Source organism: Mustelus asterias, chromosome 10, assembly GCF_964213995.1.
Source record: "Mustelus asterias chromosome 10, sMusAst1.hap1.1, whole genome shotgun sequence".
Lineage (NCBI taxonomy): Eukaryota > Metazoa > Chordata > Chondrichthyes > Carcharhiniformes > Triakidae > Mustelus > Mustelus asterias.
Window position 1 is genome coordinate 93,492,385 of NC_135810.1, and position 25,526 is coordinate 93,517,910.

At 42.2% G+C, this 25,526-nt stretch overlaps 2 protein-coding genes across 2 annotated transcripts in view; one reads left to right on the forward strand and one right to left on the reverse strand.

Moving 5' to 3' along the window:
- Positions 1 to 3,534, forward strand: part of wdr95 (WD40 repeat domain 95) — an 88,920-nt gene extending 85,386 nt beyond the window's left edge. Inside the window, exon 29 of the mRNA XM_078221451.1 lies at positions 3,327 to 3,534. Coding sequence (XP_078077577.1) covers positions 3,327 to 3,525 — 199 coding nt within the window. The 3' untranslated portion in view covers positions 3,526 to 3,534. The remainder of the gene's footprint in view (positions 1 to 3,326) is intronic.
- An 8,366-nt stretch (positions 3,535 to 11,900) lies between these two features.
- LOC144499774 (heat shock protein 105 kDa-like) overlaps positions 11,901 to 25,526 on the reverse strand; it is a 73,969-nt gene continuing 60,343 nt past the window's right edge. The window contains exons 14-18 of the mRNA XM_078222217.1: positions 24,197 to 24,322; positions 20,071 to 20,178; positions 13,800 to 13,919; positions 13,561 to 13,722; positions 11,901 to 12,594 (exon numbers count right to left, since the gene is read on the reverse strand). Of these exons, the coding sequence (XP_078078343.1) occupies positions 12,376 to 12,594; positions 13,561 to 13,722; positions 13,800 to 13,919; positions 20,071 to 20,178; positions 24,197 to 24,322 (735 nt within the window). The 3' untranslated portion in view covers positions 11,901 to 12,375. The remainder of the gene's footprint in view (positions 12,595 to 13,560; positions 13,723 to 13,799; positions 13,920 to 20,070; positions 20,179 to 24,196; positions 24,323 to 25,526) is intronic.

The window sequence follows — 25,526 nt, forward strand, 5'->3', positions numbered from 1 at the left end:
TCCAGTCCCATCAGCATTTTATACGTTTCTATGAGATTCCCTCTCATTCTTCTAAATTCCAGTGAGTACAAGCCCAGTCGATCCAGTCTCTTTTCATATGTCAGTCCGGGAGTGCCGGGAGTTGTTTTCCTTAGCATTGATCTCTGATCATTCAATTCACTAACAATCTTTAACTTGAATGATTAGAAAGTATCTTGGAAGTTGATTTTCTGGTGTAATATGTATTTGTGTATTTTAAAGTGAATACTTTAAAGTGAATACTTTAAAATGACAATGACAATGGCTATGACTATGACAATAACAATGGCTATGACAATGACAATGACAATGGCTATGACTATGACTATGACAATGGCTATGACTATGACACTTTAAAGTGAATACTTTAAAGTGAATACTTTAAAATGACTATGGTTTGAAAAATTCAATGTCGGTTTAAGGAATGACTTCTTGTGCCAGCAAAATGGATTGGTGATCACTGACGCCATCAAAATTATAATACTACATAATATTGCCACATAATCATAGAGTCCCTATAGTGCAGAAGGAGACCATTCGGCCCATCGAGTCTGCATCGATTTACCCCATAACCCCACATATCTACCCCGCTAACCTATATATCTTGGGACACGAAGGGGCAATTTAGCATGGCCAGTCAACCTAACCTGCACACCTTTGGACTGTGGGAGGAAATCCACGCAGACACGAGGAGAATGCGCAAACTTTACACAGTCATCCAAGGCCAGAATTGAACCCGGGTCCCTGGCGCTGTGAGGCAGCAGTGCTAACCACTGTTCTGATGTTATGAGAATGCTGCTCATATTATGAGAAAGACCATTTCAATGATGCTTTTAAGGAAACCAGTAACTATTAGAGTAGCAGTGTGAGGACTAACACACTGATATAGAATAGTAGTTCCCAACCTTTTCAGTAACATGGCACCCTTCAATGAAACAAATGATTCCAGGCACACCAACATTTTTCAGGTGAATCAATTGTTCGTAAATGTCACATTTATTATGGTTATGGTCCTACCAGAGAGATTTGCAGCATACAATTGGAATTCGATGGATTGGAGCAAAATACAAAGTTGAGTAAAAAGCGACTTACCGGGTTAGTGGGAAGCTGGGGCTGCCAATGTATCCAGAGCCTTTTGATCCACGGGGGAATTGATGAGAGGATCAGTGAGGTTCTATTTGGGAATCTCCCCTAATGGCAGCCCTGTCTACATCAATGGGAATGAAGTAGAAAGGGTTGAGAGCTTCAAGTTTTTAGGTGTCCAGATCACCAACAACCTGTCCTGGTCCCCCCATGCTGACACTATAGTTAAGAAAGCCCATCAACACCTCTACTTTTTCAGAAGACTAAGGAAATTTGGCATGTCAGCTACGATTCTCACCAACTTTTACAGATACACCATAGAAAGCACTTTTTCTGGTTGTATCACAGCTTGGCATGGCTCCTGCTCTGCCCAAGAACGCAAGGAACTACAAAAGGTCGTGAATGTACCCCAATCCATCACGCAAACCAGCCTCCCATCCATTGACTCTGTCTACACTTCCCGCTGCCTCGGCAAAGCAGCCAGCATAATTAAGGACCCCACCAGACGTTCTCTCTTCCACCTTCTTCCGTCGGGAAAAAGATACAAAAGTCTGAGGTCACGTATCAACCGACTCAAGAACAGCTTCTTCCCTGCTGCTGTCAGTCGTTTGAATGGACTTACCTTGCGTTAAATTAATCTTTCTCTGCACCCTAGCTATGACTGTAACACTACATTCTGCACGCTCTCGTTTCCTTCTCTATGTACGGTATGCTTTGTCTGTATAGCGCGCAAGAAGCAATACTTTTCATTATATACTAATACATGTGACAATAATAAATCAAATTTTTAAAAATCAATAAAGATAACATGGGCATTTCGCTGAACAGAGGTATTTATCAGGAATTCGACAATCCCTTCTCAATAAGCTCTGTTTCACTTTAGGTTAAATGGACATTTCACAACATCATCATGTTAGTGGCATGGTAGCACAGTGGTTAGCACTGCTGCTTCACAGCTCCAGGGTCCCGGGTTCGATGCTCGGGTCACTGTCTGTGTGGAGTTTGCACATTCTCCTCGTGTCTGCGTGGGTTTCCTCTGGGTGCTCTGGTTTTCTCCCACAATCCAAAGATGTGCGGGTTAGGTTGATTGGCCAGGTTAAAAATTGCCCCTTAAGAGTCCTGGGATGCGTAGGTTAGAGGGATTAGCGGGTAAAATATGTGGGGGTAGGGCCTGGGTGGGATTGTGGTCGGTGCAGACTCGATGGGCCGAATGGCCTCCTTCTGCACTGTAGGGTTTCTATGATTCTATGATCATCGTTTAGCATTCATGACAACCTCAGTTCTGATTAATTAAAATTTACATCGTGGCTTGATTTGATTTGATTTATTATTGTCATATATTAGTATACAGTGAAAAGTATTGTTCCTTGCATGCTATACAGATGAAGCATACCATTCATAGAGAAGGAAAGGAGAGAGTGCAGAATTAATGTTACAGTCATAGCTAAGTGTAGAGAAGATCAACTTAGTGTGAAGTAGGTCCATTCAAAAGTCTGAAGGCAGCAGAGAAGAAGCTGTTCTTGAGTTGGTTGGTATGTGACCTCAGACTTCCCGACGGAAGAAGATGGAAGAGAGTATGTCCGGGATGCATGGGGTCCTTAATTATGCTGGCTGCTTTTCTGAGGCAGTGGGAAGAGTAGGCAGAGTCAATGGATAGGAGGCTGGTTTGCATGATGGATTCGGCTACATTCACGACCTTTTGTAGTTTTTTTGCAGTCTTGGGCGGAGCAAGAACCTGACCAAGCTGTGATACAACCAGAAAGAATGCTTTCAATGCTGTATCTGTAAATGTTGGTGAGAGTCGTAGCTGACATCCTAGGACCCTGACTTTGCATGCATTCATGAGACACTAGCCTGCATATCTGATGCCTAGAATACTGAGTCATTAATAATGCAGCAGGTAGCAAACATGTGGAAATGGGTAGTAAAGCTTCTAATACAATTTCTAACACAAAACCTTATGTTCATTGTATAGATAGAAAGGTACTGCCCAAAATAAACATAATGTATAAACAGTAAGTTACTAATAAATAGCAGCAGTCAGCTGTTTCAGAGATTTAGAAAAAAGATTAGCACCATTTGGGACCTAACCACAAAATATCAATATTCATCCGCATGTATAAAAATTATATTCATAAAATATTCCTGTAGCTTTGCAATATGTTTTATTGTGAATTAAGTTCTGTTTTGTGGCAATGCTAATTTTTTCCCCTTTTTTTCTGTAGACTTCGACATGAAAGATACCAGAGTTTGAATAAGCCACTGAACCATGGAGGCCCCTTTGCTTATCATACCCTGAAGTGTTTTGACATTTCTAATGCCCCAATTGCATGTGAGAAACCTGACATATCAGCAGCAAAAACAGATCCCTTTCTCACCATTTGCTTTAAAGAGAGTACAGTTGACCTCTCAGCCTCTACCTAAGGAATTGCTTAGCCATATGTCGGCTTTCTCTGCACAAAGGACAAAGAAAATTACAGCACAGGAACAGGCCCTTCGGCCCTCCAAACTTGCACCAACCATGCTGCCTGACTGAACTAAAACCCCCTACCCTTCCGGGAACTGTATCCCTCTATTCCCATCCTATTCATGTATTTGTCCAGATGTCCCCACTACCTCACCCGGCAGCGAGTTCCAGGCACCCACCACCCTCTGTGTAAAAAACTTGCCTCGTACATCTCCTTTAAACCTTGCCCCGCGCACCTTAAACCTATGCCCCCTAGTAATTGACTCTTCCACTCTGGAAAAAGCTTCTGACTATCCACCCTGTCCATGCCCCTCATAATCTTGTAGACTTCTATCAGGTCGGCCCTCAACCTCCATGAGAACAAACCAAGTTTCTCCAACCTCTTCTCATAACTAATGCCCTCCATACCAGGCAATATCCTGGTAAATCTTTTCTGAACCCTCTCCAAAGCCTCCACATCTTTCTGGTAGTGTGGCACCTTGTTTATCTTATCTAAAGCTCCCATTGTTGCACACAATCATACAGATGGTACTAGCCGCTTCTTGGTCCTTTTTTGCAATTTTCCTTGAGCCAAAGCTCTCAGCCTCCTCAGTTTCCCGACCTCCAATTGCCTTCTGCAGTTTCCTCCTCTCAGTTCCCACACCCTGTTCAACACTATTGCCTTGTCAGTCCCTTCTGTTGGTCTCAGCTGGATTCTTTCCTGGATATACCCATAGCTCGCCTTGCTCCACCCTAGAATCTTCCAGTCCACCTATTACAGCTTCCATCATTTGTCTTGTAATTCATTAGCCTTTCTCGTGTATTTTCAGCTTAATTGCCAAGTGTTAATTTCTAACATCCTTTCTACTCTCTTTAACATTCTTCCTATATCACTACTCTTCTCTTTCCAGATCCTTCATAGATTAAACATCTGTTTCAAATGTCATTTTAACCTTCTGTAACAAAAAGAGCCCTGTCTCTGCGATTTAAATATGTAACAGCAGCCCCGCATTCCTGGAATCATTCTCATGAACCCTCCGTAATGCCTTCACGTTCTTCCTAAAGTATTCCCCCCCCCCCGGAATTAGACATGATAATACTGAGGTTAAACCAGTGTTTTAGAAAGGGTCACTATGATTTCCCTGTACATAAGGTGACCTGGATTGCATCTGGAATATTCTCCCTAAACCTCATTTGTTTTGTATTTAGTTCCATCTTGGAAACTTCTTCAGAACCTCCTTTTGACAATGCAATCAGTTATTTGGTCTACTTTTTCTCATGTCCAGGCTCCCTTATATGAGACTATCATACGAGTCCAAATTATTATTGCGTTATTTCCATTTAGTGTTTGTACGGCAGCTAAGTGGAGAATCTCTCACATGCTGACCAAAGATTTCTCTTTCAATGTGCCCAATACTCAGCACGATATTTTCAGATATTAGCAGTAAGGTTTGGAGAAACGTAGGTAGGCCCTCTGACCTCTTTAAATCAGTACAACTTTGGAATGTCTTTTACTTTAAAGGAAAGATATGATGATGAAGAAATTTGACCTGCCTGTGTGATAGGATCTTCTTCATTCTTCAACTAGCAATCTTCACACACCACAACCCTTCCCAACCATCCATTCTGATTCAGGTCCTGGTCTTTTATCGATGAAGAAATAGAAAGTTGGAGGTGGCAATAAGATTGTTGAAGCACAGAATTTCCTTGATCCAATCACTATTGGACAAGTTCCTACAGTGTGTGAAAGGTGTTAACACTTCTGGCAGATGTCTGTTTTGTTGGCTGGAATTTTGCTGCCACACCCGCCCCAGAATCGGGGTGGGCGAGACTCGCAGAACGGCATTCTCCGTTGGCCGCGGGTGGGATCTTACCAGTCTCGGGCGGGCGAGGCAGCATTCACGATTCAACTCTGGTAGTTGTGTTTAATGTATGTGTATATTTTATGTACATATTATTTACAGCAGTTAAGGCAAATGAAGTTTCAGTGGATGTATGCTGATTACCTCTTTAGTGCCACTGATTCTGATATTGTTTTCCATCAAACCCAATGTGCATCGAGAGGATGAGACCTCAGTTCAACCGTGAATTTTTGCTGTTTCTGGCTGTGTTTATTTTGTTGTGTATTAATCAAAGCACATTAACTGGGTGTATTTTACTGTTGATATTGTGAAATTTTGCACTTTTCTAATAAAAGGAATGTTACAAAATACAGTTTCATTTAAATATACAAAAACTGTCAATAGATTATCATTGGTTACACATATAGTCAATCTCTAATCCTTGCTGCAGCCATAAGAAATAGGAGCAGAAGTAGGCCATTCAGCCCATCGCGTCTGCTCCACCATTCAATGAGATCAGGATTGATCTGATATAATCCTCAACTCCACTTTCCCATCTAATCACAATAACTCATGATTTCCTTACTGATTAAAAATCTGTCTATCTCAGCCTTGGACATACTTAACGATCCAGCCTCTGCAGCCCTCTGAAATATGAACTCCCCAGATTCACTACCATCCAAGTGAAGAAATTCCTCCTCAGCTCTGTCTTAAATGGGTGATCTTTTACTCTGAGATTATGCCCTCTGGCCTAACACCCATCCACAAGGGGAAACAATCTCTCAGCATCTACCTTGTCAAGCACGCTGAGAATCCTATATCTCTCAATAAAGTCATCTTTCATTCTTCTAAACTACGAGCACAGGCCCAACCTACTCAACCTCTCCTTATAAGAAAATCCCTCATATTCGGGATCAACCTCGTGAACCTTCTCTACTGCCTCCAATGTCAGTATATCTTTCCTTAGATATGGGGACCAAAATTGTTCATAGTATTCCTGGTGTGGTCTAACTTGTGCCTTGTATAGTTTTAGCAAGACTTCCCTATTTTTATACTTCATTCCCTTTGAAATAAAGGCAACATTCCATTTGCCTTTCCTATAACCTGCTGAATTTGCAAACTAGCTTTTTGTGATTTATGCATGACAACATCCAATTCCCTCTGTGCTGCAGCTTTCTGCAGTTTTTCTCCATTTAAATAATATTCAGGTCCTTTATTCTTCCTACCAAAGTGCATAACATTCCATTTTGCTACACCATATTACATTTGTCAAGTTTTTGCCCATTCACCTAACCTGTCTATATCCCTCTGTAGACTCTTTAGGGGTGATCTTACTAAAAAAAATTCGAAGTCCCAAGCAAATGTGAAAACAAGAGAAATTTGCACCTTTTTTTGAACGATTTAAAAATCAAATCTTACCTGACTTTGTCAAAAAAACTCTTGCCAAATTTGTTTTCCACCAGCAGGGGGAGTGGACAGGGCCTAAATCGCTTAAAAGCCAGCTGATAGCAACAGAGAGCTCCATTGCGTATGTGCAAATTTCTGTGCTCATAAAAATGTACAAATCTGCAAAAAAGCAGATTTAAATAAAAAGACAAAAGAAAAGCACACAAATGGTGCAAGTGAAATTATGGGCTAAGAGAAAAAGGAAACAGAGGTTGAAAGTGAATGACTGAGCAAGTAAAAAATGGCTGCAGACTCTGCCTATGGAGGCAGAGATTTTAAGATCAGTTGAATAAAGACCTCAAACTAACTACACAATAATGAAGACTGCTGTCCTTATAATTGAAATAGAGGCACTGACCCACCCAGATATTAGGTGGCCCTGCTTATACGTAAGGGAAGAATTTGCTCAATTATTTACTCCATTGCACTGCTTGGTCTTGGTCTTCCTTTTCTCTTCCTCCTTGCCCTCTTCATCTGCTTTCTCCTGTCAGTTTTGGTCCCAGTATGTATATTTTTATAGTAGTCAGGAAGCCAGTTAAAAATCTAGAGAAGGCAGCGTGATGCTTTCAGCCTCTCCACCTTAAGCACTTTTTTCCCTTTTAGATTAAGATAGAGGATCAAAGATTGGCATTCTGTCTGGGATAACCAGAGACAGATGAGCAGTAGCTAAGATCCATTGTGCTTGTTTTGAGTTGTGTATAAGGCTGAGATTAGATAAAAGGGAACCAGTTAATGCAGTTTACTGGGATTTCCAAAAGGCATTCATTAAGGTGTCACTGATAAGGCAAATATGTGAGAAAAGAGTACATTAAATAACAGGAAGCAGATAGTGACAAAGACTGAAGTTTCTGGGCCCACTAGCATCTTCCCCCCACCCCCCCCTCAGAGTGTTTCACTCCAGTAGGGTTTACAGCAGCTCCCCACCAACGAGGCCCTGGTGGACCGATTCCCCCCCAGAGTGAATGGGGGCGATCGAGGGCCTCCAGGAAGTACAGGGTGAGGGGGGGTGCCCCTGGGCATTGCCACCTTGGCAGTGCCAGGTATAAGCAGGGCCACCTAATATCTGGGTCAGTGCCTCTATTTCAATTATAAGGACTGGTACTGCTCAAGGGGCAAGGTGGTAATGCCCAGGGGCACCTTGGCACTGCCCACCAGGCATTGCCAAGAGGGCAGGGCCAGAGCATCTGGGGGGAGATCGGTGGAGGTATCCCACTGCCACTCTGCCTTTAGCGGTGACAGAGGAAAGGAGGCCAGCGATCGGGGCTGTCCATCAGGGTGGGGGGGGGGCAGCAGCCTGCCAGGGGCTCGAGACTGATTGGGGCTGCCGGTGGTGGGAGGGAAATTGGGAGTTCGGGACAGTTTTGGGGGGTGGGGGGGGGCGGAGGGTGGTCAGGACTTTCCCAGACACATCCAGGGGGCCAGCAATGTGTTTACGCAAATTCGACTCTTAGAATTCTTTTGGGAGAATCCCACCTCATCAGTCCCGTGTTTAATATCAGACAGCTTCAGGTACAAAAATCGGGCAATAAAGGGCACTCCTGCCTGCTGTCTCCAAAAGCAGGGCAGGTTGAAGGCATTTTGCCCTCTGGCATTTCCTTATCACATAGGAGTGGAGCAATGCATGTTATCATAGTCCACGGCCAGAGGACAGGCTAAGACCAGGACAGAAGGGGTAACAGGAATTGATGAAGAATCATCGATTGGAGCCAGGGAAGCGGTCACAACCACAACCTTGCATAAGCCCCTATTCCCTGCTGAAATTAAGGATCTGACCGAAGAGTTGCGGCTCTCAGTGGATATCAACAGTGACAAACCCCCCTCCCCCCAATCCCAAAAAGGGAAATTTATACAATCTCATCGCACCTGGAGTTAGAGAAAGATGACCTTAAACAACTGCATACTCTCAAGAGTTAAATTAACTCTAAAACTGAAGGCTTGCTTGAGGAGGTAGAAGCTGATTTTTAAAGGGCCGAGGGAAAGGTTCCGGTTAGCACCAAATAGACCCCCAACGAGAACCTGGGCGCATTTGTAGAGAGGCTCCATGATTGTTACCAGTACAGGAGGGAGCTTAGTGGTTCACCATTTTGACTGCTTATACTTCAAGAGCCTTTCTTAAAGCGTTCCAGCTATTAGTCCATTGTGCATTGGGTGTTTATAATGCTAAGGCAGCGGTCTGGAACAAGTTGATCCATCATTGTAATACTGCCTGGGAACAGGTCTGTGGTAACCTCCCCTGAGCACCACATTGAAGACCTATTGTGTAGCCAGAAATCCAGGCCATTCAGGAGCTTGGCATTGAGAAGTGGTACACCAGTGCCCAACGTCAATTACTATTTGCTAGGCCACTATTTCTGTGACTGCCACAATAGGTGCATTGTACAAGCTGACAGGAAAATGAACCTTGCTTCCCCCATTATCCTATAGTACAGATGAGTCCCACTCCTGCTGAGCAGTGGTTAGAGAGAACCGAAGCAGCAATAGAGACCATGCAAATTAATAACAGAGTTTAGATTTGTTGCTGCAGTACATCAGGTACCTGGACAAATAACTCGGCCCCCAGTGAATCCAGCTAGCTTGCCACAAAGAATTGGTTTTCCCTGTCTGATACAATGGTGGTAGGAGTCCAGTAGACTGCTTTGTAGGTAATGGAGGCTGGGAGCAAATAATGTGAGAGAACTTTGACTCTTCCATCACCACCATTTGAGATATTTACTACAACCCCAGGAACATTCTTATTCAGCGGAAAGCATACATACACTCTGAGCACCATCAAGTCATTGATAAAGCAGGGTATTCTTTGTACATATCAGAAATTCAGATAAAATTATTTTGAGGAAGCAGCTAAAAGATTTGGAAACAATTGGCATTTAATCCAAAATGCTGCAAGCTACTATGCTGAGAAAAAGTAAACATTAAAGTTAGAGTGAAATTGCCTTTATATTCTGGGATCAGACGCACATCTGACCCAACTGAGTGGGGCATCATGACATTATCATGATGTTGTCTGCTATTACAATTGATGGGTGATTGGAAATGTGCCCACCAACAATGAAAGTGGCAATTAGAACTCCTCTTCACAATATTATGCTGCCTGTGTGATTTAACAGTCAGCACACCGGGAACACTGACAGGAGGCTATCCAATTATTAATAATTGCTCAATTCAGGGCATGATAAAAGTGGACTCGAGCCTTGGCAGTGAGAGTAGGTAGGAGTTCAGGTGAGAGTTTGCTGTCGGTTTATTTCTGATAGTTCATGGCATTTTCTACTGGACTCTTGCATTGCAAATGTTTCTTTTGAAGGCATTTTGGCTTAAACTTTCTTGGAGACTATCTGCCGATTACACACTTCAGTGCATGACAGTGCCATCTGCATTTCTGAAAATGGGGACTGTCTACTCCATTGGTAGGACCTTCTCTGAAGAGGGTCTGAAGGGAGAGGTGCCTGGTGTTCACAGGCAGTGTCCCAGAGAATAACCTATGGAGAGAGGTATAGCCACAGGGGATGCAGGGCCAGCAGGAAGTGCAAGACGGAAGGGTCTGTAGAAGAGGCCGCTATCCTGCAGCCAGAGTCAAAGGATGCTCCGCCTCTCTCGGAAAAATGTTACCTCTATATGCCAGATAATTGCGCCAGAGATTGTCCCCAACTATGAAGGTGGCCACCGTATGCCAGTAGCTCTAAAGGTTACAGTAACCTTCAGTTTTTTCACCTTTGGTCCAGGGGTCAGTGGGAAATTTGTGTGGCCTGACCCAATCTACTGCCCACAGTTGCGACAAGCTGGTCGCTGACATTCTCTTCAGATGGATGACTTTCATTCATTTCCAGTTTTGGACTCCCCTACCCTGGGGAAGACCTTGGCCATTCACCTTATCTATGCCCCTCATGGTTTTATAAACTTCTGTCAGGTCACCCCGTCATCCTTCTACAGTCCAGGGGAAAAAAGTCCCAGCCTATCCTTATAATTCAAACCTTCTAGTCCTGATAACATTCTTGTAAATCTTTTTTACACCCTTTCCAGTTTAATAACATCCTTCCTATTGCAGGGTGACCAGAATTGTACGTAGTACTCCAAATGTGGCCATACCAACATCTTCTACCTTTGTAACATAACATCCCAACTCCTGTACTCAGTGCTCTTATTGATGAAAGCAAGAGTGCCAAACACCTTCTCCACCACCCTATCTACCTGTGACTCCACTTTCAAGGAACTACGTACTTGCACCACTAAGTCTCTCTGTTTGACAGCAGGTTTTAATTTTGTACCGAGCATGGAATATCCATGCTCGGCAAGAGAACTTCCCACATGCATGACATTATGAAGTAGAAGTCTGCTGGGGCCCAATGTGTCAAAAATCAATGCACATGCTGAACTGCCTGGGTGCAATTGGAAGACAAAATTAGTTAGAGACCCTTATTATTATTATAAAAACTGCCAGTTGGTGAAGTCCCAATCAAGATGATTTTGTGACCTCGCTGGCATTTTGCCAAAAGTCGAGTGGCCCCTCTGCAAGTGGATTCCATCAGCTCAATGGAGGCAGTTTCTTTGTGGCAGACTGGGGGTGAGGTGGCATCCTTGACACTAAAGGCTCCAGGATCACAAGTATTTAAGACCTTAATCCCAGCAGAGCTCAATACAGCAAAGAGGTTTCTCCTTCACCCCAAATAGGTCTTGTTTATTTATTTACTGCTGTGCAGGACAGCAAGGGCACCTCCAAGCTTGGGTGTCCTTTCAATCATTGACCTGCCTTAACAGCACCCACCTCTCACAATGGGGCTGCTGAGGCTTCAGGGATGCCAGGCTTATTAGGACAGTGAACACGAAGATTGCCTGGTAAGAACCTGCCTCCTGGCAGATTGCTGAGCTGACCTTGCTGCTGGCAGGTATGGACTCAGGACACCAGTTGATCTGGATGTCAGTGTCCTGAAGCCCACAGGAAAATCCAGCCTAAATAAAATAACATTCTTCTCAGTTTTTAAACAGTCACCTGGAAATTATTTTGAAGAACTGATTTTCTAAATTTCTCTCATTAAAAATTTTCCCAATATTTTTTAAATCAAGCCCATGTTGATGTTGAAAACTTTATTTTCTAGTAGAAAATCATATATAGCCTCTCTGCTCAAGTTACTCAATTTATTCTAATTATATGGGTTCCATCGTCATCATTACTGCACAAAGACAGAAAAAGAAAAAACAAAGCTGCAAATACGTACATCTGCCCAACTAATGTTGAAACATGCACCTGTTGGAGCTTCATGCTGAAATACTCAGTTTGATGGAGCATAACTTACAAAATAGTCTGATGCATCATGCTCTGTAGGTGACTAACAGAAATTTACAATTCCACAGGAATTTAACATTGCCATTGTTCTTAAGCATTTAACCAACACATTGTACATATTAAATAGCTGAACTCTTCACCATTTGTACCAAGGAAACTGTATTTCAAAAACTTTTGACAATCGGCTGGGCATTTAGAAATAGTAAAAGGAAAAAAAAGGAAAAAGTTGTAGAGAGAAAATATTCCTTTCAAATCTCCACAGATTAATCCATGTCCATGTTGGTAGTGCAGTTATCTCTTGGATGGCAGTCACCATTTTGGGAAGGAACTTCTGTATCCTTGGTAGCATCCTCATTCTCCATTGGCTCTCCTCCTCCATTTTTAGAATTAGTTTCACTGTTCAATGATTGGTTTTCTTCTTTAGGAATCTCTACTTTTGGCTTGGGTTTGGTTACTATTGGATTGCAGATATTATCCAGCTCCTATGAAGAAAAGTTAAGAATATTACCTACCTTGCTGATCAAGAGTTTTTTGAGCTCATGTGGACTTTATGTTCAAAATCAGTCCACAACTCCTATAAAAACATCTAATTAGATTCATCGCAATTTGGTTATCATTGCAATTTGTCTGTTAAAATTAAAAATTTCAAACATGCATCACCCAGGCAGTGGAACATTTTTGGGAAATACCAATCTTTGGTTGAGGTAGAAAAATAAGATCATCTGTTTTGTTTGGTTTGGAATAAAAAGCATGTAAGATTAAGAATGTGTTTAGCAAAGTGTGGCATAATGGTAAATCTTGAACACCCCAATCATAAAAGTAACTAACATTTTAGGATATTTACTGTTGACAGCATTTGTAAATGATGTTAAACATGAAATTCTTAAACTAGTAGCAGATTAATAACAGAAAGATCAACTTCAAAAATAACCAAATCAATTATAGAGTAACGGTGACAAGGCTGGTGAATTTTAATATGAATAAAATCAGAGCAATTCTAGCAAGAGGGAATATGTACTCAGGGCCACTACTCAACTCACTAAAAAGTGATCATTGATTGTACATAACCATCTGGTCTATGTTGAACAGTTATTAGAGCAAATTGGATTGGAATGTATCTGAAGGACACTGAAATTATATTCATATTGTGCAGATTAATGGTGAAACAATTCTTAACTATAGATCAATGCTTTGATCACTATCTCAAAAAGGGATAAATGCATCAGAAAGGGTACAGACAGAAAAGTTATCAGGATGATTTCAGACCCAAAGAGAAGTTCTGAAAATCTGTGGGGCAGCCTTTATCAGCACCAGAATTCTGGTCTGCCATAGATCTCTCTGACTTCAGTTCTGTAATCCTCAAATTCTAATAACATATAGTCATAGAAAGGAACACTTCCTATGTTACACTTTTAAGTTGTATCAAAATATTACAAATGAAATACAACCTTTTGTTTATCTTTGATTTCAACCACGTGTACTGCTGGGTCTTGATCAAAACTTAGTTTGGCCTGCATGTCCATTGCATTATTCATCCATTCCATTGTTTCATTCACTGTTTTTTCCACTTTCTCCATTTCACAAACATCAATATGGTTATACTTCTCAACCTGTAAAATGCATGAATGTTATGTTTTCTATCTGCTTCATGCAATAGACTGAATTTCTCTTGTGAATTGTTGCTTACATTATTCCTGGATTCTCCCACCAGTTTTGTGTAATGTTGCAGTCTTTGCCCAAGCTCATCAAAGGCTTTTGGTCTTTTCTCATTTTCCAGATATCGGTCTTGAATTGGGGTACCTAATTTCTTCAGAGTTATAAAAAAAAGTGTTGAGTAACAGCGAGTTGTAAACAAAACAAAGAACTCAATTTTAAAAAAAAAATTCAATAACTTTACATCTATTTTTGATATTTCAATTGCCCTGGAAAAACCCAGAATACATCTGCTATAATTTCAGAAGCATGCTTATCCTTCTAGATGTGGAGATGCCGGCATTGGACTGGGGTAAACACAGTAAGAAGTCGAACAACACCAGGTTAAAGTCCAACAGGTTTATTTGGTAGCAAAAGCCACTAGCTTTCGGAACAGGCTGTCCCTTCGTCAGGTGGGTGGGAGTTCTGATTACAAACAGGGCACAAAAGACAAACTCAATTTACATGAATAATGATTGGAATGTGAGTCTTTACAGCTAATCAAGTCTTAAAAGGTACAGACAGTGAGTGGAGGGAGCATTAAGCACAGGTTAAAGAGATGTGTATTGTCTCCAGACAGGACAGCCAGTGAGATTATGCACATCCAGATGGATACCAAATAAACCTGTTGGACTTTAACCTGGTGTTGTTAGACTTCTTATTGCATTGAAGGCCATTTCTGACAATTGTTTCTGTCTTCACTACCTATATTCCCAAAACTCCTAACTCAACTTCCATCTGCATTGCTCCTGGTAAAAACTGATTCAAGTCTTGGAACTTAATTTTCAAACTCCCTATTAACTTTTGCCTACTGTTCGCCCCAATACCTCTGCAGCCTTGTTTTGTGATCACATTCTCAACCCCATCATTGACGTTGATGTCCCAAACAAAACTTCCAACTTTTGCCATCCTGGTTTTTCTTCTGGTATGCTCACACATCCCATCTTGACTTTTAATTCCAAGGAGCATAAACTTGAGTTTATCTTGTTTAAAATTGGCTTGGTCTGGCATCACCACATCGGAGAGGACTGGATACAGTTTTCACAGGTCTCACTCTCCTCCATCAAAACCACAACCCACAGTAGGCTCATCCTAAAGAGTAGGGATAATCCTTGTTTCTGTGATTCCTTACAAGCTGACTGCTACTTTGCCATCACAGCTGGGCCCTCAAGTTTGCAGCACATTTGGCAGTGCCTCAACAACTTACCACCTGGCATAAGAGATCTCAGAATATTTAGTCATAGTATTAACTGTGCAGGGGATGATCCATTACTTATAAATGAATGATTCCTTTAAGCACTTTGTATCTTGCTAAGCATACACTAGCATGTGTATGACCTACTGAATGCTGGTTTCACGCAGAACTTGACGTATTTTGCCCTTTACATAGTCAGCACATTGCCATCTTACTATAAAAGCTGCCTTAAAAGTCAACACATAATATAGTATTGGACAAGCAACTTAAGAGGTTGAGAGTTGGGATTCAACAATGGGAAATTATAAAACCGAGTTCAATAAAAAGTTTAGTCATTTATAGGCTGGGTCCAGAAAGTGACTGAAAGATGGCAAGTGGTTTCAAGGGAAGGGAACATTCTACTTCTACCTTGTTTAGCTTGCATGTGACTTCAATCCCATATTACATGGCTAATACTTAATGGCCTGAGGGAAACTAGGAATGTCACAGCAACTGGTATAGGGGAAGATACCCAGAATCACCCAGTACCTAACCGTCCAGTCAGTCATCTTTGTGGAAGACAATTTGAATACCAGATTGTCATGTATCAACGACTCCTACATACCTGCCATTAATTTAGGCGATGAGTCACAGGTGAGTTCTGTTTCAGAGGGCTCGGATAAGGTGCATAGGACAGCTCTGATGGACTTGTACATTGAGATTCTGGGTGTATTGGCTGGCCTACCGGTCACAATTATGGAGTTTGGAGGAGGAGTCTGGTTCCAAATTGGCAGATGCATGGCTCACAGCTTGCTCTGCTGCAGCCTCTGCTCCATCTCCCTATTTTCTGCAGACCCACATACCTGTTGTAGGCTTTGTGCGCACAGATCACCAAATCCTCTGCCCTCTCTGTAGGAACAAGCTAGTTTGCAATGGAGCAGGGAGCATAAAGCACAGCAATCAGCGGAGTGCACACAGGCCTTTGCCGCTGTTAGCTGAATTTTATGCTGGAGGAAGGATCCCTGGCCTCCTCCAATGAGGTTGGCGGTGGGCTCACTTGTGTTTAACTGCTACCTAGCCTGACCTAATGTGGACAAAAAACTGTTGGTAGCGGGAGAAGGTTCTTTTGTAGCCATTAATTAGCCAACTAACGGTAATCAATTAGTTGAGTGGGCCACCTAACATCTCCCCTACTGCAAATAAAATACCGCTGAGGGGTGGGGGCACATGGTGCAACTGTGATGCAATTTTACACCCTCCCTGCCTGCTCAACCACTCCCAGGGGCATAAAATCCCAGAAAATGAATGTTGCCTTAAAGAGAATGAATGAAATTCTAGCCTTGGCATTTCATCACAGAACTGATCTGCAGTGAAGTATTCTTCAGCATAGTGATAGAAGGTCTATGTCAAAGTCCTTCCACTTCTCAACTGTTTCTAGTCCACCCTTCATTCTGTACTCCACAAGAAGCTTACTGTCCTGATGGTTGAACCTGCCTTTTCAAAGGTGAAGGTGGAAGAGTCTTTGATGGGGCCTCATGGGCTCCACAACCCAGAAGAAACTGGCAAAATAAAAATCTCAGCAGCCAGAGCAGGGATATGAGCCAGGGCTAGGGACTGTGATGTGCACAAGATATAAAAACACTGGAGCCCAGCCTCAGTGCTGCATATCGAGTTCTCATCATTGTGCATATTGAGCAGCTGAAGCTTTTGACCGACTTTAAAAATTGGATCCATCATGGTGATGGGTCTGATTTTCTTTTAAAGCGAATCTGGCAGGTCTGTTACACTGGAGTTTGCTGCGCTGCTGCTTCCAACCTTTGCGGTTCTGAATTTTCTTTGAAAGCCCACCAAAAAAAACCACAAATCATAAAATCCCTACAGTGCAGAAGGAGGCTATCCAGCACAGCAAATCTACATCTTAGCCATGCCCACCCCACTCCTCCCGGCCAAACAATGGTGAGTGAAATCCCTGAAATCAAAGCCAATTGAATGCTGGGCTCTTAGGCCCACCTCATTCTGCACCAATCTGTTTAAAATCTAGCAGAAGGTGGGGCACTGTGGGACTAAAATTTCTTTGGTGGATGAGGATTCTCCCAATCATTCTAATTTTGACAAAAACAATTGAAATCTGAAAGAAAATCCAAAGACCCTTTTATAGAAAACAGATTACTATCTGAATGGCCATAAATTAGGAGAGGGATGTGTATGTAGCGAGACTTAGGTGTCCTCGTACACCAGTCACCAAAGGTAAGCATGCAGGTGCAGCAGGTAGCAAACAAGCCTTCAGAGTGAGAAGATTCAAGTACAGGAGCAGGGTTATCTTGCTGCTGTTATACAGGCCCTTGGTGAGACCACATGGAATAGTGTGTGCAGCTTTGGACTCATTATTTGAGAAGGATGTTCTTGCTATGGAGGGAATGTAGCAAAAGTTTACCAGATTGATTCCTGGCACTGATGTACGAGGAGAGATGGGCTGGAATTTTACCGCACCGCCCACCACAGGAATCGAAGTAGGCGAAGGCGTACAGTGGAAAGGTCCGCTGACCTCAGGCAGGATTTCAGAGTTTCGGACAAGCGAGGCTGTAAAATCCCGCTCACCAAGTCAGTTAGGATTATTTGCTCGAGTTCAGAAGAATGAGGGGAGGGGGAAATCTCAGAAACCTATAAAATTCTAACAGGACTAGACAGGGTAGATGAGAGAAGAGTGTTCCCAAAGGTGGGGGTATCCAGAATCAAGGGTCACAGTTTGGGGACAGAGGGTAGACCATTTAGGACAGAGACGATAAGAAATTTCTTCAACTAGAGAGAGTGGTCAGCCTATGGAATTCGCTACCACAGGAAGTAGTTCAGACACCCAGGCACTTCATCGCTTCTCACTGACCATGAAGATCTATGTTGTTCAATCATTCCACTTTGTTGTGCAGGTTTTCTACCCAGTGAGATTACTGATACAAATCTATTGTATGAAATTATACTGAATAGTATCATGCATGTAGGTAGGAGAAAGTTTTCTATTTCTACTAGAGAATAGAAAATGTCTTGTGTAGTTTATCTGGGTTGCAATATTGAATCTTTTCTCCAAATATGAATTTACTGTCACCACGTCCAAATGGTGCAATGTGCAGAACATGTCAATAAAGACTGAGGCAGTCATCAAAATCAGTGTTATGGTCTGCACTATATTATAAATGACTAGTGGGATAGTTTCCTGTCAAGTTAATGCTGAAAGTAAAATTTATATTCTATGGTTTATTCAATAGTTGCAGTAGGATCATCTACAGGGTGCACACTAACAGTGCAATATATCATTGCTCGCCCATGCTGCATATGTATAGGCAAGTATTTGTGACCAAATGCCAACAATGGGAACTATCATGTTAGTGGGACCTGTGATCGTTTGGTGAATTGATTGGTGAACTCCGAAAGGGGAAAAAATATCATACATGATTGAGAGGGGGGTTGGGTGTGGTAGTGCGGTATAAGGGAAACAGGAGAAGTAGCAATCTTCATGATTTCTCTTCCTGGCCCTGCCTCTGCAGAAGCTGCAGGTGCTTTCAGAGTTCACCAATCAATTCACCAAACGATCACAGGTCCCACTAACATGATAATGCCTTGCACCTTTGAGAAGCCAGCTAACCCATAAAATCTGAGTGCCCAGGCTTCATAACAGGCAAAGTTTATGTAATTTAAATCCCTGGAAACTAAGCCAACTGTCACTCCTCATGAGTGATGCCAACTGCAAGATCCTGCAAATACCTCCAGTAGAACCCTAGAAGGACACAAAGTCGAGGGCACTGGTGACTTTGAGAGTCATTGGTAAAAGATAGTAACCAGTTCCAATTGGCAGCATGCCTTGATTGCAACCTGCTGAAATGTCTGCCACCTACTGATTCGACACCTTGAGCATCTTCAAACAGTGTCATCTGACATGTCAAGTAAGCTTATTCGCTGTCTGTACAATGTGCTAATGGATATACCCTGCTGTGACCTGCAATGCTCTACTGCTCCCATCTCTCCTGTAGCACTGCAGCTCTGTGAGTAGGAGGCAACAGCTGCTCCTCCTGTTGCTTGTCCTTGTCTTTGGTCCAATGTAACAGCATCCATGACACCCATGCTGATCTGATAGATCAGAAGTTCAACTGCAAATCAGGCCGCCAAAGTGTGTCAAGTTATCTTCCAGGACAAGTACATTGAACAAACCCTTTCACAGAAGCAGATAATAATGCAGCAATGAGTACCAAGTATTCCTGGTATACTTCCCTATCATGATTTCAACTCCTTCAATTGCGTTCTTGCTTTGATTTCGCTAGCAGGTTCTAGGAAGTCCAAGAAACCTGCTGATCTAATTAACCGTAAAACCCACGTTGTTATCACTCAGGTGATTGACATATTGAATTTGCCAGCTCGCCTCTCTCACCAGGCTTCATGATATGTTGCAGTATCATTTTCAAGTCTCAGGTTGGAGCAAGCTTCCCAACTCAATCATAGTTTACCTGAATATCTCTCAAACCCACGTACTCACCATAAAATCCACCACAACTGACTCTTGTGGAGGTACTCCTCAACTGTACAGAGTGCTCTGCTGTCATGTACGAGCAACCATTCTTCATTTGCACCAAATTAATCTTTGGCAAAAATGTAAAACAGACTATAACAAACTGACAGTCCATTTTACACCATTCCCAATCATTTTTCATTGATGGCATTGGATAAGAAAATGACAGTGTAAAACAAACTGATGATTTACAACCACCTGTTTTGAAAGACCAAATACGTGACCACTGGAGCCCTCCCCTGATCAGGTGTGCATTTCAGGTGGTGCCATTGGATGTTATCTACATTGGATGATTTTTTTCCCCCACTCGTTTGCACAGGAGGAGAGACCAATCCTAGTACTCCTTCGTTAACCTAGCTGAGATCAGCTAACTCACACATCAAGGTCAACTCTGGGATTAGCTAGAGGTTTAGTTTTGATATCTGTTGTGCAAAAAATTACTAATAAATTCATCTACATTAGGGATGGGCAAAAATGCTGGCCTAGCCAGTAACGGCCACAACCCATGAACGAATAATTAAATTTCTTGGCACTTACTTTCAGCTCCAACAACTTATCGGCATATACTTGTTTAGTTTGGTCTTCTCCATCTTCATATAACCAATTTTCTGTCTCACATAATAATGTTGAAATTTGTTTTTGATCCTGCAATCACAAAAATATCTTGAATATCTATTTCATTAATTTACCCCATCCATGTATGAACTTTAGAGTTAGCGGTTCATACTTGAAATAACCGGTTTTAGGATTTTTCCACAACCTTAATTTATACGTTTAATTCAATGCTACCATTGAAAATTTAAACCATTTTTTTGCAAGAGGGAAAATCTACATTAAAATGAGAGAATTAGTGGGAAATCTTGATAAAAGTCTTATGAGGTAAATGTGGCCACATTAGGAACGGTAATGAAGATGTTGGTGCATGTTCGTAATTTACTGAAATATTTCATTTGTATCAAGAAAGAGAAAGGATAGAAGTTGGAATCAAAGAGACAATGGCAATATAGATGCAAAATTCATTGAGCGATAGGAAACAGGGCTTTCTTGGATTGGAGAAGCTTATCTAGTGGTGCACCCCAGGGGTCAGGAGGACCAGTACTTTAACCTAAATTTGGATGTACAGTGGAATCTGCTTTGAAGATACAAATCAGGAGCTGGGAATAGCCAGTCAATCAAACACTAAGTATAGATGGGAAATTTTCAAACATGATCAAAATAGCCTGATAAGAGAATTAATTAGGGAAGTTTCAGTGCAGGCATACACTAGAATTTTGATTTATTACTAGTCAATTTCCCATCATACACAGGGTGTTAAGTTCAGATGTAGACTGCAGTGGAGAAGTGTTAAAGGCCCAAGGAATAATTAGACCACAACAAACCAATGTAATTTAGCCCTCATTTAAAATCATGCATTCTGCCCTTAGGGTGTAATTGCTTCAACATTAATAAAAAATATTTATATAGCACCCTTAAAGTAATTAAATGTCTCAAGGCACTTCAAAGAACATTATAAAACAAAATGACAAAATGCCAGATCATTGAGGCTGGCTTTTCACCCGACCATCTTTGCACCCAGCAGCTTGTGCTGCCTCCATATATCCTCCTCCCACTCTTCTGGGGCAGGTTTATTGAAGTTGGGAATTCTCCCAACTGTGCCTTTGATCTGAAAATTCAGGCCAATGATTCTGCTAAGGGATATTGATAGTATTGTTGAAAAAAGAGATTTTGTCAAAGCTTTTTGTGTTCTACTCATCAGGACAATTGCAAGGATACCAATGTCAGGGAAAACAACAACTTTATACTATATGAGAAGAGTGCACTGATTGGTTAACAAGTGGATTGGTAAAGGCATTGCCATGGAGAATGCACCAGTTAATGGTGGACTAACAGTTAACTGTTAAGAAGAGTTTGAAAATTTAACAGGAAGCTTGACTCTGGTTAAGGCATTGCCCTGAAGAATAAATCCAATTAATTTGGGAGCTAACCTATGTCAGTGAGCACATGGGCGATAGGTGAACGAGCCTTAATGCAAGTTAGGCCATGGACAGATTCTTGGATGATCTCAGGTTTACAGGAATATGAGAGACCAGTCAAGAGTGTATTGGACTGGTCAAGTCTATAGATAACAAAGATATGAATGAAGGTTTCAGACTTGAATAAAAGCCAAATACAGCGGAAGCTGGAATCTGAAACAAAAAAAGCAGGAGAAACTCAGCAGGTCTGACAGCATCTGTGGAGAGAACATAGAACCAACATTTCAAGTCTGGATGGCACTTGGTTCCTGCAGAGGTAGATAAAAAAGGAACCAGTCGATATAATGTACATAGACTTCCAAAAAGCATTCAAATACAATTCCATACGAGCCTGTGGTTTTGGATTGGCAAACTGATTGAAGACAGAAGCCGGAATTTTACCACCTCGCCCGCCCTGGAATCGGGAAGGGCAAGGCTCGCAGAACAGAATTCTCCGTTGGCCTCAGGTGGAATTTTATGAGCCTCGCCTGGCAAGGTCGTAAAATACCAGTTAGGGTTGGGATAAGAGGAGCATTTTCAGGATGGCAACCTATAACTAGTGGGATCTGTGCTCTAGTAACAATTATTTACAATAAATGCCTTGGACAAGGGAAGTGAATGTACTATTGCTAAGTTTGTGGATGACACAAAAATAGGCAAGTGGTGAGGATGACAAAGGAGGTGACCTTATGAAAAAAATTCTAAGTCCAGGACAAGTGTGAAAACGGGAGAGTTTTTGATCAAGTTCAAATCTGCTATCGTATCCACTTAGACAAAAGAAAACCTCAAACGGTTTCTTGCCTGTGAGGGGCTGGGGGGGGTGGCTTAAATTGCTGAAAGCTGGCTGAGAGCAGCAGAGGCCTCTGCGCAATTGTGCACATATAGGTCTTTAGCAGCAGAAGCCTGTCACTCGGTCTCTGCTGCCCTCAGTCAGCTTTAAACAAAGCAACTCCTAGCTACTGCGGGGACCCACAGCTTATCGCGACCACCCCCCGACCCATCTGGACTGATCCACCCAACGTAACCTCCCCCCCACACTACGGCCAGCTCTGGTCGTCCCTCTCCCTCCCCCCAACAAGCCCTAATGCAGAGTGACAGCGGATTCCCACCCCCCCATTGGTCTGGCCCCCATCCCCAGTAGGCCCTGCCCCCTCTGGCTCCCACCTTGTCACTGTCTGGTGCCTGGTGGGCAGTGCCAGGGTGCCAGGCTGGAATTGCCCAACAAGATCACCCCCGCCTCCGGTTCTACCGGCGAGGCCATCACAGCTGGTCCCCGTTGTGATTCTCGATGGAGAGAACCTTTTCCAGCGAGGCCACAGAGGCAAGTGAGCCCGAATGATTCCATCTCAGTCTCATTAAATCAATGCTAAATATATTCAATGGGTGTGAGGCTGACCTCGCCAGATATCTGGTGCCGGTAAGACCCGAGAGGTGAGAAGCCAGTAAGATCGTGCTCTTGCACGATCTTACCAGCTCACCCTGTCCAGCCCATCAGCCGGCAGGGCACAATGGTAGGATCACCCCCAAAGAGTCTACAGAAAGAAATAGACAAGGTAAATGAGTGAGCAAAACTTGGCAGATGAAATATAATGCCGAAAAATGTGAAGTTTGCACTTTGGTAGGAAGAATAAAGGAGCTAAATATTATTTGAATGGAGAAAGTTGCAGCACAGAGGGATTCGGGGGCCTCATGCATAAATTACAAAAAGCTAGCATGCAGAGGGAAATGAAAATGTTGGCATTTATTTCAAAGGGAATGGAGTATAAAAATAGACAAATCTTGCTAAAACTACACAAAGCACGAGTTAGGAATACCGTGAAGAGTTTTGGTTGCCTTATCTACAGAAAGACATACTGGCATTGGAGTTAGTCGAGAGAAGGTTCACTAGGTTGATTCCGAGAATGGAGTGATTTTGTTATGAGGCGAGGTTGAGTTGGCTGGGCATGTACTCATTGGAGTTTGAGAGAATAAAATATGACTGTGTAGGACTCTCAGGAGTCTGACAGGGTGAATGCTGAGAGGTTGTTTCCCTTGTGGGAGATTCTAGGATCAGAGGGCATATTTTTAGAGTAAGGGGTCACCCATTTATGACATGAGATGAGGAAGAATTTATTCTGTCAGAATGTGGAGATGCCGGCGTTGGACTGGGGTAGGCACAGTAAGAAGTCTCACAACACGAGGTTAAAGTCCAACAGGTTTATTTGGTAGCACGAGTTTTCGGAGCGCTCCTCCATCAGGTGAGTGGAGAGTTGAGTTCACAAACAGGGCATATATAGACACAGACTATTCTCTCAGAAGCCAGTGAATCTATGGAATCCTCTACCCGAGAGGGCTGTTGAGGCTGGATTGTTAAGAATGTTCAAGGCTGGGATAGACAGATTTTTAATCAGTGAAGGAATCAAGGGTTATGAGGATATGTGGAGTTGAGGATTATCACATCAGATCAGTCCTGATGTCATTGAATGGCGGAGCAGCCAAGCTGGGCTGAATGGCCTACTTCTGCTCCTATGTCTTATAGGTGCAGGATTTTTAATACTACATCGAGTTTTAAAATGAAGGGAGCACTTTGAACTAAAAAAATACTCATCCTTCATTTTTTTTCCCCCTTATGGTTAGTTTCATCTAGCACCTCGAATGGAATGATAACTTACCTTGGTACTGATGAATTTTTCAAACGGCCCATAGAGTTTCTCTCTCAAGTCATATATGTACTCTTCCACGGCATTTTTGGCGTGACTTCTCTCCTTTTCTAACTTGTCCTGCATGATCATATACCCCTGTTTTGAAAAAAATTGCAGGAAGTGTTACTGCTGCTATATGCTGAGGATTGAAACATGGCTTAATTGATCCAAACCCATGAACAATTAATCCCTGCATTTATTTAGTACAGGCGAGTGGAGCAGAATATAAAATATTCCTCCATGTAAATACATCCTGCTTTACTGCAGTAGCTTCCTTTCCTAGTACCTTTCAAAGTATTCAGCCAACTGTTAGGTTTCTCTCCATCAAACAAGATCAGGAGTGGAGTAATTGTAATTGTGCATGTTGTGAATGTATGAAATACTGTTCCAATTAAGCAACATCTCTATAGACTTAATCCACTCAAGTTGGCACAGGTTCAGAAGGAGAAGCTGATGTTTGGTCAGTCAGATACAGCAGCCAAAAGTCTCGATCAAACACTATGAAGGGCTGGTAGACAGTTACAAATCTCAGTAAATGAAGACACAAATGGAGGCAGATGAGTGCAATGTGAAACTGGGGAAGGCAGAGAAGGAGAACAAGTTACTGAAAGATGGTATGAATCAGGAAAATGAGCAGATGCAGGAACAGATGCAGAAAAAGTTAACTGATTTGGAGCCTGTTCCCGAATTGTTGAAATTAACAGAACATAAACTGCGGGACATCAACAGCATTCAAAAGAAGCATTTTACCACCACAGGCTGAAGAAAAGGAACAACGATATGAAGTAAGACTGTTTGATGAAACTGTACCATTATTCCGAATGAACTGCTAGAATAATCAATCTATATAGTTTGCACAGACATGGATGCCCAGGGAAACAGTACTGTTCATAGCTGATGTTCGCGAAAATTACAATGGGTTTCGCAACAGCATGGCTGCCACAATGATCAATAAAACCATAATTACAACAAATCTGATCAAAAAAGCCAACCTGCTATAACTTTGCCAAAGAATATGCAGAAAATTATGAAGAAGATCCAGAACAAACAAATTAATTAATAAACCACACTGGACTAGAAAAATATACAATCGGAGACTCTGTTTTGAGCATTCCATTTCGCAACAGGAAGGGGAGTTGGACTACCTGATGGACGAACTAAAGGTCAGTGAATAAGAAAGGGGACAGGGTTAAAGTGACCTATTGGAATGGCCCTCAACATGCATATGAAGTTGAGAAAGCGTGCAAAGGGACAAATTCTCTGACAAAATCTGTGAACAGCTCAACCTTCTGAAAAAGAT